This window comes from Microtus ochrogaster, unplaced genomic scaffold, assembly GCF_000317375.1.
Source record: "Microtus ochrogaster isolate Prairie Vole_2 unplaced genomic scaffold, MicOch1.0 UNK9, whole genome shotgun sequence".
NCBI lineage: Eukaryota > Metazoa > Chordata > Mammalia > Rodentia > Cricetidae > Microtus > Microtus ochrogaster.
Window position 1 is genome coordinate 9,301,554 of NW_004949107.1, and position 14,068 is coordinate 9,315,621.

Below are 14,068 nucleotides of genomic sequence, written 5' to 3' on the forward strand. Positions count from 1 at the left end.
GGCAGAGGCAGGCGGATCTCTGTGAGTTCGAGACCAGCCTGGTCTACAAGAGCTAGTTCCAGGATAGGCTCCAAAACCACAGAGAAACCCTGTCTCCAAAAACCAAAAAAAGAAAAAAGGAAAAAAAAATTGAAATAACTTTTAAGAGGGCTGGGCATAAAGGTAGAGTGCTTGCGTAGCATGCCTTCCCTAGCACTCTGTAAAACAAGAACTGGAGAGGGGGGTGGTAGTAGAAGTTCAAGGTTGGGAAGTGATGGTGCACACCTTTAGTTCCCAGCACTCTGGGAGACAATGGCAGGCGAGTTCTAGGGCAGCCTTCTTTCTCTCTCTCTGACCACAAAACAAAAACTAGAAAAGTCAGACAATCAGGAACCCATAGATAACCTGGTCATGGTCACACACTCCTGTAGTCCCAGCACTTGGGAGACTGGTGTCTTAGATGGTGAATCCCTCTCTGCCCTCCATACTCACACCCTTACCCCCAAAAAGGATTCTGGAATTATGATGGGTTCACCTGAAAATTAGATTGGTATAATTTTATAAATGTAAGTGGGAAATGTAACTAGGAAAGTTCAATGGGCTTATTAATGCAGTTATAGAATAGCTTGTTAATAATTTTGTTTTACTAATTTCATAATAATTAGGTTAAAATGTCTTTATTCTAAGTGTTTGTGTGAATAGTGCTGAAGTAAAATTACTCGGATAGATCGTGTGTTAGCTGATGTCCAAACTTAAGTAACTTCACTTTTTTTTTCTTCCAGTAATCTATGCCAGCAATTATGACAATGTTAGCAGACCATGCAGCTCGTCAGCTGCTTGATTTCAGCCAAAAACTGGATATCAACCTCTTAGACAATGTGGTGAATTGTTTATACCATGGAGAAGGAGCCCAGGTAATGTAGATGATTAAAACTTTATGAAGTTATTAAAATGTAACAAAGTAGTTGAGTTTTTCTCCTTAATATAAAATGTATTCTATAATTTATAAATTTGGAGTTATTTACTAATGAGAATCAGTCTGGAAAAAATATTATTAGACTGGTCAAGAAGGAGACTTAGGAATAGACTTGTCTTTTTTTTTTTTTTTCTATATTTTTTTTCTTTTGGGACAGTCTTAACTGTAGAGCAGGCTGGCCCAAACTCAGCAGAGATCTGCTTATATGTAGGCGTGAGGGCTAAAGGGTTAAAGGTATTTGCCACCCATCCCAGCTTTTGTTGTTTTTTCCCTAGGATTTCTGAGACAGGTCTGGCCTTGAACTTTAAGAGATCTACCTGCCTCTGTCTTCGGAGTGCTGGTATTATTTATTGTGTTTAAGTGGGTGTAGGGGTGCCCTTAAAAACCAGGTATCCTGGAACTGGAGTTAAAGGCAGTTGTGAGCTACCCGATTACAGATGTGGAAGTCGGGGAACTACTTGGTTCTGTCCTATGGATTCTGGTGGTGAGATTCAGATTGGACAGATTTGGCCACTAGGCAGGCTGTTATCTACTACCAGTTTTTTAAACATTGAAATTGCAGGTGTTTCAGATACTTATGTGAAATTCGATTAAGAGCCAGATGTGGTGCACTCCTTTAATTCCTGCACTCAGACAGGCAGGAAGATCTCTTGAGTTTGAGATGACCTCACTGCATAGTGAGTTCCATGCAATATGAATTTTAGTTCATTTAATTTGTGTTGTTGTAAAAGAAGTCCTGTTAGTGAAGTTAATTATCTCACAGTAAGCTATATTTTGATGATTTAAGACTTAATTATAATATAGGTGCTTGTTCTGTGGTCCTATCACTTGTGAGGCAGAGGCAGGAGGATCTTGGGTTTGAACAGAAGAATTTTGAGTAAAGTTCTATGCAGTTGGCCTGCTGATGTATAAACAACCTGAATTAGTCCCTGGGGCCTGCCTGGTAAAAGGAGAGAACCCACTTTGGAAAGTTAATTTTCTTCTGATTTAAATGTTCTGAAATTAGCAAAAAAAAAAAAGAAGAAAAGAAAAAATCCTTTTATAATAAAAGTTGGCCATGGTGGAACATGGTTTTTTATTTTTGTTGTTGGGTGGTCTTTTGTTTGTTTGTTTGTTTGTTTTGGTTTTTCGAGACAGGGTTTCTCTGTGGCTTTGGAGTGTTTTTTGTTATTGGATGTGTGTGTGTGTTTAAATCTTGGCACTAGGGAGACAGGAGGATTAGAATTAAAGACGGTGTCTTGTGCGTGCCAGGTTTGGAAACTATCTCAAACATGCTTTTGATCCCACAGTCTTGTAACGACCACATCTAACAGGGCAAATATTGTTTCCAAACGTTTGATTTCTTGGACAATTTATGCTGGAAGTTAATTGTGTTTTGTGTGTGTGTGTATGTGTGTGTGTGTGTGTGTGTGTGTGTGTGTGTGTGTGTGTTTTTGTTTTTGTTTTTTTTTTTTAATGAGGGTGGAGAGTTGGGGGGTTGAGACAGGGTCTCACTGTGTATCCCTAGCTGTCCTGGGACTCCCAAGGTATTCGGCAAGTCTGGCTTGTTAAGATATTTTTGTCTAGCCGGGCGGTGGTGGCGCACGCCTTTAATCCCAGCACTCGGGAGGCAGAGGCAGGCGGATCTCTGTGAGTTCGAGACCAGCCTGGTCTACAGAGCTAGTTCCAGGACAGGCTCCAAAGCCACAGAGAAACCCTGTCTCGAAAAACCAAAAAAAAAAAAAAAAAGATATTTTTGTCTGACCTTGGGTACTATCATACAGTTTATAAACTTTATATAAAGAGAGCTTAAGGGAGGGCTGGAGAGTTGTCTCAGCAGTTAGGAGAAAGAGCGTGTTGCTCTTGAAGAGGACCTACATGGTAATTCATTAACAACCTTGAACTCTAGCTCTAGGGGATCTGATGCCTCCTTCTGACCTCTGAGGGCACAAGGCATGAGAGTGGTGCTTATTTATACATGTAGGCAAAACACTCATACACATAAAATAAAACTTAAAAATCTAAAAAATTTTAGGACTTAAAAACATATGAGCAAAGATTAAAATTTGCCATGGGCTTTTTTTTTTAAAAAAAAGAGATTTATTTTACATGTAGGAATGCTTTTGTACATGCCTATGTACATGTATGAACCATGTGTGTCCCTAAGACAAGTTACAAAGGATTGTTAGCTCCCGTGTTGGTAGGTGCTAGGAGTAGCAACAGTGCTTTTAACTGTGAACCATCTCTGCAGTGCTATGCCCCTGCCCCTTATGTTTTGAGATGAAATTTTTGCTGTGGGTGTTTTGCTGGTTTGAACTTCTGTAGCCCAGACTGGCCTAATCCTTCTAAGTACTGAGATTTAAAAGATTCAGAAAAGTAGAAGCAGCTGGACTGTGGTGACACACACCTTTAATCCTGAACTGGAGACAGAGTCGGGTAGATCTCTGAGTTCAAGGCTAACGTGGTCCACAGAGAGAGTGAGTTCCAGGATGGCCGGGGCAACAGAGTGACCCTGTTTTGAAAAAGAAAGAAAAGGTAGGAACAGGGGCATCAGAGTTGAAGGCTAGACTGAATCACATGATAACTTAACCGCAACAGAAATTGTCATCATTTTTTTTGTTTGTTTGGTTGGTTGGTTGGTTTTTTAGACAGGGTTTATCTTTTTTAACAGCTCTGACTATCCTGAAACTCAATTTGTAGACCAGACTGCCCTTGAACTCATCCACCTGTTTCTGCCTCTCTGGAATTAAAGGCTTGAATCACCACTAGTCCCAGCATAAGCTTTTTTGTTTATGAGATCAATAGGCTAGCTTTTCTAAGTAAAGGACTTTATTTCCAGTAATAAGCTGACAAGTCAAGTGTAGAAAATTTTATCTATTACATGACTTAACTGTTGTTTTTTTTTTTTTTTTTTTTAAATAATGGGATCTTATACCATAGGAAAATGTGAGAATAGACTACAAATGCAGCTCTGGGTGACCTCGAACTTCTGGTTCTTCTGCTTCCACCTCCAGAATGTTAGGGTTACAGTGACGTGACACCATGCCAGGTTTATGCAGTGCTGGGACTGAACCCAGGGCTTCTGCAATAAACATTCCACCAACTGAGCATTATCTCCAATATTTTATTGTTTTTAGGAGGCAAACTTGGAAGATTGCTTTAAGTTGCTCTTGAATTCATGATCTTCTGCCTCCACCTACAGTAGTGAGATTGCATGCAAATGTCGTTTATCATGCTCTGCTTTGTTAATTAATTTCTTCATAGATTCCCTAGTTGTATCCTTAAACTCCATGTACAAAATGTTGCCTATATTACAAGATTTTGGAAGGTTAGTGATAAAATAAAGTCTATAAAGGATCTGTTTCAGACATGCTGGTTAAAAAGAAAGGTATTATTTAAGTCACTTAGTGGTGTATAGACCTCTATAATCTCAGCTCTGAACGCTGAGGATGCCTGTGTAACTTAGTGGGATCTGTCTCATAGTTTAGAAAAATCTGAAAATATTAATTCAGTGACATGAGACTTTTGGTTCAAACCCCAGTGTTGTAGAAATGGAAAAGGAAAGATGCATTTTGGCGTGTATTCTCAGGGAAAGGATTTAAGCATGGTTTGATGTGATCATTTGCTTTCTTCATTCTTGTAATAGGTGGTTAAGTAATGTAAAATAAAATTTATGCACTTTGGGATATGGATCCTAGCTTGTAATAAGCATTGTTTAAATGACTTACCTTTGATAGGCTGCTGATACTAATGTACCATTCAGACCCTTGTCAGTGCTGTGCACAATGCAATTAGCTATCTTTGTGAGGTTGTCCTCCCTCAGAGGACAGAAGTAGGTCACTAGGGACAGGCCTAGAAAGTTACATGTCTGTTTCTCTTTTTCTCTTTTTTTCTGACAGTTTATATAGCTCTGGCTAGCCTGCAACTTGCTTTGTAGACCATAAACTCGAATCAATGTGCCTCTGCTTGTGCATGCTGGCATTTAAGGTAGATGCCATTGTGCCCAGCAACACAAAATATATTTTTCAAAATAAATGGTCAGAACCTACAATTTTTTTTTTGTAGCATGAAATAATTTATAGACAGAACTTTTGCCTGCATGGGGATTTTGGTAAGATTCTTAAATTGTAATGGTTGGAGACTAAAGTGTTGGCCTAGCAGCCAAGAATATGTGCTATTCTCCAGAGACTGAGTGGTTCAGAGCGCCCACTTTCGGCAGATCCCTGAGGGAATCCCGTGCCCCCTTTCTGGTATTCACTGGTTACTGCACTAAATGCAACCCCCCATATACACATAATTTTAAAAGTACTAAAATATTAGGTATTTTTCTATTTTTAGCCAGTTAGCCCAAAGGAAAAGAGTGAAGAGTGGGTGTGTTTTCCAATGTTGTGTTCTGTTGGTTATTTTGAACTCTTCTATTGCTAAGGAGTAGAAATGCTTTTGCTTTTACTAGAAATTTGCTTTTACCTTCCCTCTTTTTGTTACTGTTTTGTTTAAACCCTTTTGAGATATTAGGGTAATAGAAATCTATTAAAAGAAAAATGGGGCTGAGCGGTGGTGGCGCACGCCTTTAATCCCAGCACTCGGGAGGCAGAGGCAGGCGGATCTCTGTGAGTTCGAGACCAGCCTGGTCTACAGAGCTAGTTCCAGAACAGGCTCCAAAACCACAGTGAAACCCTGTCTCGAAAAACCAAAAAAATAAAAGAAAAGAAAAATGGGAAATAGGGCAAAATAAAGAAGATAACTGGTAAAAATAGTGCTGTTAACTTGGAAGTGTGAGGTTATAACCAGTAGCAAAGCACATGTTATCTGTGGGGACTGGAACCAAAGGTTATGATATGGAAAGTACTCTGCACATCAAATGACCTGACTCACTTGAAGCTAGTGTGACTCAGGAAGGAGACTGAGGCAAGTGGACCTTGACTTCAGGCCATCCTAAAGAGCTGGCAGTAGTAGGACCAAGTAAGTTTTACTAGGTAAAGATTCACGATATGTACTGTTTTGTTACAAGTTCACACTCAGTTATTCTTAGGGAGAACATTAAGATAGATACTACCCAACGCCGGGTGAGGTAGGGGTCATCTATAATCTTAGGCAGAAGCAAGAGGATTGTTGTAGCTTCATTTGTTTTTCATAATTTTTCTTAGGACAGGCAGATGTATACCTTCTTAGTAAGTCCCTTGACAAACTAAATGGGAAATGTACATAAGTGGCTGGGCACCATGGTATATCTACCTGTAATTCAGTACTCTGGAGAATGAGGAAAGAGGATCCACAGGGACAATGCCAACATAGGCTACGCAGCTAGACCCTGACTTGAAAAACAAGGGCCTGGCGGTGGTGGCTAATGCCTTTAATCCCAGCACTCAGGAGGCAGAAGCAGGCACATCTCTGTGAGTTTGAGGCCAGTCTGGTCTACATAGCAAGTTCCAGGTCAGGCTCCAAAGCTACAGAGAAACCCTGCCTCGAAAGACAAAAAAAAAGGGAGTGGAGGTGTTGGTTTTTCTAGACTACCCAGGTTCATTTCCAGCACCCGTTTGAAAGCTCACAGTCATCTATAGCAGGCAGAGAGGATCTGCTGCTCTCTTCTGCCATCAGGCACACAGTATGCTTGTGGCACACATAGACAAAACACTTAAATACCTTACCAACAAAAAACTCCTTCAATTTTGCCTAACTTCTAACCCAAGATCTTCATGGTAGGATATAGGTAACTCAGTTCTTCCTAATTCCACAGTTGCTTTTGGGTGAGTTTTAGAACCACAATGTCTGTTGAGTATATTTCTAAAGGATGGTGTGTGTGCGCATGCCCTCGGGCTAGAAGATGTCCCTAGAGTTAGAGGCAGTTGTCAGCTGCCTAATATGGATGGTGGCAACTGAACCTGCAACCTCTAAGCCATCTCTCCAGATGCTAAAAGGTGGTTTTGGCTGTTTTTGTTTTGTTTTTCAAGACTGAGTTTAACAGCTCTGGCTGTCCTGAAACTCACTCTATGAGGCTAAGAGCACTAGTTGTTTTTCCAGAGGATCCAAGTTCAGCTTCCAGCACATACATGGTGGCTCCCAACTAGCCCAGGGATCCAAAGCACTCTTCTGATTACTATGTGTACCCCCCAATTTCTAGGATTACTGCTGTGTGCATTTTGCTTGGTTCCAAAAGTATATATTGATTAGTAAGATCATAATAAATAATGGTTATGTTTGCTTACTTCAAAATAAACCCTCTCCCTTTCTTTTTCCCCTTTCTTGAAGCAAAGTCTGTCCCTCTGTGGTGGTCCAGGCTGGCAGTCTTTCTGCTTTAGCCTTTTTTGTTGTAGATTTATTTTTACTTTATTTGCCTTTTGAATGCTGGAATACAGGTTAATACCACCATGCCTGTCTCATGCATATAGATTTGTAGAAATGGAGGAAGGATCCAGTTTAGCTACAAAATAACAAAGTCAAAAAATGTGAAAAGATTAAGTTGTCATTAGACTACAGACTTTGGTGAAATGTATTATGAAAATGGGTTATGGTTAAACCAAAGAAACTAGACATAGTAATGTTTACATGGATAGATCTTTAAAACCACATTAAACGCAAAAGACAAATTGCAGAAGACATTACATATTCTGTTTATTTGAAACTCTGGTAGCCCAGGTTGGACTCAGAACTCACAGATCCTCTGCCACTCCTGCTTTCCTTTTGTGATATTAGACAGTGAATCTGGGGCCTTGTTTTATTTTAAACTTGTGTTTTGCCACATAGTTCTTACCAAACCCCTCCTTGATTAAATGCAATTTCAGTTTAATAAACCAGATTTGTGAAAAAGGCTGATGTATTTCAAATTAAAGCCTTCCCCCTCTCTCTCTCACCTTTCTAAAAATCCCTCCTCTCCCCCTTTCCTTATAAGGTCTCTGTAGCTTTGGCTGTCTCTGAATTCAGAAGCCATGTATCTCAGTGTTCTTAGAGTTAAGCTTGGAGGCATGCCTGTGACTTTTTAAAAAAAGAAAAAAGTGTCTATCTTTTGTGTCTTTGTGAATTTGAAGGTCAGAAGACAGCCTGCAGGAGCTGATCCTCTGTACCATATGGGTTCTGGGGATGAATATGTGCCATTAGGCTTGGTGGTAATGCCTTCACTTAATGAGTGCTCTCCAGGGCATGAGCTCACTAATGGAGTGGTAATAGAGAACTAGGGAATCTTACCTTATCCTACCCTCCTAAGTACTTGAGATTACACCCTGTACCCCAAAGCCTGATGAGCTTTTACTTCTGGAATAGTTCATCTCTCAACTGTTTCCAGAAGGTAGAGGTATCACTGTGCTGTTAAGTTTGTGCCTTTCTCTGTACTTTACATTTTAATGAATTCTAAAGAACACAGTAGCTTAATTCTTTTTGTATAATGTTTTAGCAAAGAATGGCTCAAGAAGTACTGACACATTTAAAGGAACATCCTGATGCTTGGACACGCGTCGACACAATATTGGAGTTTTCGCAGAACATGAACACGAAAGTAAGCAAGTGGTGGTTTTAAAAATCTGTTATTCTTTTCTTCCAGTCATAAACTTTGAGGAAGGTATCTCATTTTTAGTATTAGCATTTGTTACCAAATCATTTTATATTGCTAAGTTCAAAATTATTCTAGACCTTAGAATTAATTCTTGCAAATAGTCCTAAGAATTATGGATGAAGTTTTTGTAATTGGGACTAGTATGCAAGGTGTTTTGTTTTTTTTTTTTCCTTTTGTGGGTGGGAGTTTTTTAGAGCATGTATATAGGTCTTAGTAGCATAAGTTTTAAAAGTTATTCAGAGATGAGACTTGACAAATTATTTTGGGCAAGTAATCAATATAATACAGGTTAGGCACCATCAATACCCAGTAAGTGTGGACAGCTTAAAACCCTTAAAACTCCATGGTACCAGTGTTTTCAATGAGACAGCACTCAGTTCTTATTTGCAATTGAAAATGTTATAACTCAGGGCTTTTTTTCCTTGTTTTTTTTTTTCTTGAGTTTGAACAGAAGGGTTGATCAAAATGTGTTTTGACTGTTTAATGCTTGATGATTCACGCTTCTCTTTAAACGCCTTAAAGTAATAAAATACCATGGCATTCTGTTTAATACACAAAAGGCTTCTACTTGATATACATTGTGTTAAAACAGAAAATAGCCGTGTGCACATCTGTTTATGAAATCAGAATGTGTTAGTTAACAGTTTAAAAATATTAATTAGTTTTGACATCTTGGTAAATTTTAAGGCAAAAATACAGCCCAGAACTTCCTCAAAGTGCTAACCTTAAGTAACATAACAGTGTTTGCCTGTTTGCTTGCCTGGTAAATTTTGCTTTTTATACTGACAGACATTACTAATGTTTAAGTTGATTTATCAACAGTATTTTTAAAAACTCAAATTTGTCTTGTGAAAAATGAGATGATTAGAGGAACAGAAAGAAAGCAACAGGTAAAGAATTCTTCAATTTACATAAATTACAAATGATTTGGTGCTAAATTTATGCACTATGACATTTGGCTTTTATGCAATCATTTTTTTTTCTTTAAAGATGTTAACACTACCTGATATTAATCATAATGTTCCATTATGTTGATTGCTTGTAATAGGAAGAAAAGGGGTGTCTTCCTGTGCAACTACACAGCTAGGCTTTGACGGCAGGCCTCCACAAGGTCTACCCTTTTGATTCCCTTTAACTGAATTCTGTTCATCAATTGTTTTTGTTTTATGGGTGGTGGGAGGGGAAGGGGGACTCAATGCATAAAATAAGTATTTCTAAGGGCTCAGAAATTTCTGCCATAGGGATCATTTCATGCGTTTGTTTTTTCATGTAGTCTTTGCTGTTATCTGTCCCTCATCTTCATAGCTCAGCATTGGATAGCTCAAGTTCTGAGATTTAAAGTAGAAGTAGGTGTTTAATTTTTTGTTAGTTTGTTTTTTTTTAAGGACTGGCTGTCACTTCACATTTATGAAGAACATTATTTTCCCAAAGGAACAAGAATTCTCTTTCTAAGTTTCATACACAGAGTTGTTTTTAATGAGGAGAGGTTAGAGCTTAGACTGTAGGATGGACACACCGTGTATGTTCCTTTGACCACGTGTGTGGGATGCTTTTATTTCAACCTCTTTGTTAGGGAGTTTTAAAATATGAATTGTGTGTTCAGCAAGCTGATCCTACTTTTGTAATTGTAGAAATGACTGGAGCTAGTAAATCAATACAACATAACGAGAATGTTAGTAAAGGGTGAGTAAATTGATAAATATGATAGTAATGGAAGGGGGCCTTTTCAGTTGAGAAATAAAAATTAGGTCAAGTATATCTTCAAAGTCTTTTTTTTTTTAAGTCTGACTATGTTGTTTAGTTCCTTGGTGCTTTGTGAGTCTTTTTAATTGGTTATTAGCAAGAGGACATTTTGTAGCACAATGGTGTTCTGCCTTGATTTTTTTTTCTTTGGGTTCTTCAGGGAAATAGCTTTTATGCTAACTTAGAGAAACTTTTGTCTTTGTATGCATATGAGCACCCGCTTTCTGCAACTAATGACCAGGATAGTGAGCTTTACTACTGCTGATTGGGAAATACTGTAGTGACATTTAAGTTCTTAACATCAGAATTTGTTTTGGCCTTGTTCTTATTTTAGAAGACTTTAAGGAATGTTCTGCAAATGTAGAGTTTGGGTAGAGATTACAGAGGAATTATTTTTGTAAGGTATAAAATATTAAAATGAGAGAAAACAGCAAAAACATTTGAACACAATGTAGTTTGGGACAGTCTATATTGTGCTTTGACTAAAATGAGCATTTATATGATCCCTTTGGTTGAAATACTAATGCTCCTATTATTGTGTAAATGACTAACAATTTTAAAGATGAACTCTTATTCTCAGCCAAAACTTGCAATCTGAGGCTATGTCTGTTTGGATGAGTTTACCTTTCAGGTATTAATAGCCAGTTCTTAGAATCCCTAATTCTTGAGGTGAAATAAAATGCATTTTGGTTCCTTTTCTTCCTCCTGCCTATTTACACTAATTGGTAATAATAATAATGACCAATAATAATTTAGGTAATAAATCCTAGAGTATTATAAATTCTCAAATGTTGACTATTGTCCATAATCAGCAGAAGGGATGAAATGGATTCAAAGTGGTCTCTGTTATTTAACTTTTTCACATATGTAGTTACAGCTTCCATGTTTATAAAGGGATACCTGAAAGGTAGACACAGATTGCAACATGCATTTGTATTTTATTTTGACTGTGCACAAAAGTTTATCTTTAAATTAGTAGAAATAGAAACTGCATAAGGGTGGGGCTAGAATTGAAAATGAACCTGTGGGTTTGTCTTGCTGCTCCTTAAGTAACACACCAGAGACGCTTACACTTGTGTAGAAAGTTATCTGTGGGAACACTTCATGTATGGCTGCAAGCTTGTAGCTCCTAGAGGAGAATAGGGAGCTTGACAGCATTCAAGTTACTAAATTTAGGAGCCTGGTTGTGTTAATAATGTATGCAAGCCTATGAGCAGTCTTATGCTGAGAATTCATATCTGGCTGTTATTTTTCCTTCTACAGATAAGCCCATTTGACTGCTAAAGGGCTTTTTATTTGTTTCTTCCTGGTGTGAGCATGTATAAACAGCAGGACGTTACATAGAGTAGTAAACAGTAAAATGAGGAAAATGCATGAAATTTCAGCTTATGGGTGAATAGATCCTTGTTTAATATGTGTAATTAAACTTGATAGCATAATGTTTTTGAAATATTAGCTATAAATGTGTGTCTGTCCATTTGTGAGCCCTGAAAGGTCCTAGTCCTATGACAAGATACTCACATAATTCTATTCTCCAATTTTCAGTATTATGGACTACAAATTCTGGAAAATGTGATAAAAACAAGGTGGAAGATTCTTCCAAGGAACCAGTGTGAAGGTAGGAAAATAAACAGTTCAATTTTGGGTCATGATACTTACTCTTTTACAGTTGAGTTTATTAATGTTGCATGGCAGGGTTTTTGTGTAGGAAAAGAGAAGTCGGCTATTTTAGAAGAGGCAACCATCACTTTGAGCAAACCTTGATTAGAAAATAAAAGATTATGCACACGGTTGGGCAGGGTGATAAATCCCCTTAGTTCCGGCACTCAGGAGGCAGAGGCAGGTGGAACTTGGTAAATTTGAGGATCAACCTGGTCTACAGAATGAGTTCTAGGACAGCCAGGGCTATGTAGAGAGACCCTGTCAAAACAGAAAGAAGGGAAGGAAAGAATGAATGGACATAAATACCAGGTTGAGATGAAGAACTGGAGTAGAGTGTTTGCCTAGTATTTGGAAGTGGGAGTCACTGGGCCATCCTCAGTTTCACATGCACACCAAATTAATACATACCACTTGAGCTACTTTGGGGCATGGCTTGAATTTGAATGTTTTAAGATCATAAGACGAGTAACCAAAAATATTTTTTATGTTTAGCAGCTTGATTGGATTAAGGGTGGAAATCATCGAATCAGGGCTTTTTACCTTGCTATTTCTGAGGTTTCTTTTTATGTTTTGGTGCTGGAGGTATTAGTGATTCTGAAACTTACTAAGTCAGTGATGGGAACAGCACAGGTCCTCTGTAAAAGTAATAGGTATTCTTAAGCCTTGAGTCATCTTTCTAGCCCTGTTCCTTTTTATTTAGATGGTGTCCTCTGTATGTAGTTCAGGTTGTTTTGTAGGTAAGGATGGTGTTGAATTTTTGGTTCTCTTGCCTCCATCTGAGGACTGGGAATACAGGCTTGAGCTACCATAGCTTTGTGAATACTGACCAAATTCAGGACTTTAAACATAGTAGACAAGCACTCTACCAACTGAACTAGTCTTTGCCCTAAAATTGGATCGAAAATGAACAAGAATTCACTGTGTGTAGCCAGGTGTTAGGACTGAATCATCATACTTGGCTGAAGTTTAAGTTTTAAAAGAAATATTTCTTAGTATTTTAAAATAGTAATTAAGTTTACTGTTTGGCACTTTTTAAAAGTTTATATGCACAAATTTTATTTTCGGGCAGGGGTATATATTTAATGTGTAAGGAACTTATGAAATTAATGGTAAAATTATCATCAGAAACTTACAGAACAATGCGTATAATGTGAACAAGCCAAATATGGTGGTTCATATCTTTAACCTCAGCAGTGGGGAGGCAGAGCAGGTAGATCTCAACTAGAAGCCAGCCAGGGCTACAAAGTAAGACCTTGTATTGATTTTTGAAGATAATATAGGACTGGAGCACTGGTTCGACAATTTTGAGCATTTGCCAAGGACTTGTTTGGTCTCTTCTAATATGTATAGACTGTGGGTGGGTGACTCCGACTCCAGTTCCAGGGGATCCAGTGCCCTCTTCTGGCCTCTGAAGGTACTTTGGACACATGTATACATTTAGGCAAACACATGCTCTCATAGGGCAGAAAAGAGCTTTGTTGTTGATGTGGTGCTAAGAGTCAAACTTAGGTCCACTTCTAACTGCTACTCTGTCTCTCCACCCTCTAAAAAGCCATCTTAATAATGAGAAAGGCATTACAAAATATGGGACAAAAATGTAAAATGTGTTAATAATTTTCTGCGTTGCTATGATCATTTAGCCTGGGGCCAAAAAAATAACAGCTGTATGTTTATGGGCTTAATGATTATTAAGTTAGTGATTTGCTAGTTATGACTGAATTATTTTTCGGGTTAATGGGTTTCTCTCAATTCATTAAGTGCTGTTTTGAGAAACTTGCCCAAGGAGACCAAGAAGTTCTTGTGCTCTCTCCCACCTCTACCCTCAGCAATCATCTCCTTCCTTTAAAGTCCCTTTTCCACATTGACACCATTGTTTGTGACTCACTGAGTTAATCTTGGGCTAGCCAATGAATGTGGGTGGAGCTGTCATTGGAGCCTCACGGCCTCAACCCCTGAAGTTCAAGACAATGACTCCTCCCCCAGCGACAATCAATGGCCAATACCTTTTTGTTTAGTTGGTTTTGTATGCATGAAAGTAAAGGTTAAGACAAAAACAAAAGACCCAGCCTGGTGGTCAGGGTGCAAGCTTTTAATCCCAGCACTTGGGAGGCAGAGGCAGGCGGATCTCTGGGAGTTCGAGACCAGCCTGGTCTACAAGAGCTAGTTCCAGGACAGGCTCCAAA

The 14,068-nt window shown here is 38.5% G+C and overlaps 1 protein-coding gene across 2 annotated transcripts in view; it reads left to right on the top strand.

Annotated features, from left to right (window-relative positions):
* Xpo1 (exportin 1) overlaps positions 1-14,068 on the top strand; it is a 42,125-nt gene that overhangs the window by 7,011 nt on the left and 21,046 nt on the right. Inside the window, exons 2-4 of one of the 2 annotated variants that reach the window (XM_005366473.3) lie at positions 762-893; positions 8,322-8,423; positions 11,769-11,841. In XM_005366473.3, the coding sequence (XP_005366530.1) occupies positions 768-893; positions 8,322-8,423; positions 11,769-11,841 (301 nt within the window). In that variant the 5' untranslated portion in view covers positions 762-767. Of the gene's footprint in view, positions 1-761; positions 894-8,321; positions 8,424-9,414; positions 9,592-11,768; positions 11,842-14,068 lie in introns of those variants that run through there. The other variant, XM_026788906.1, reaches the window with a different exon arrangement.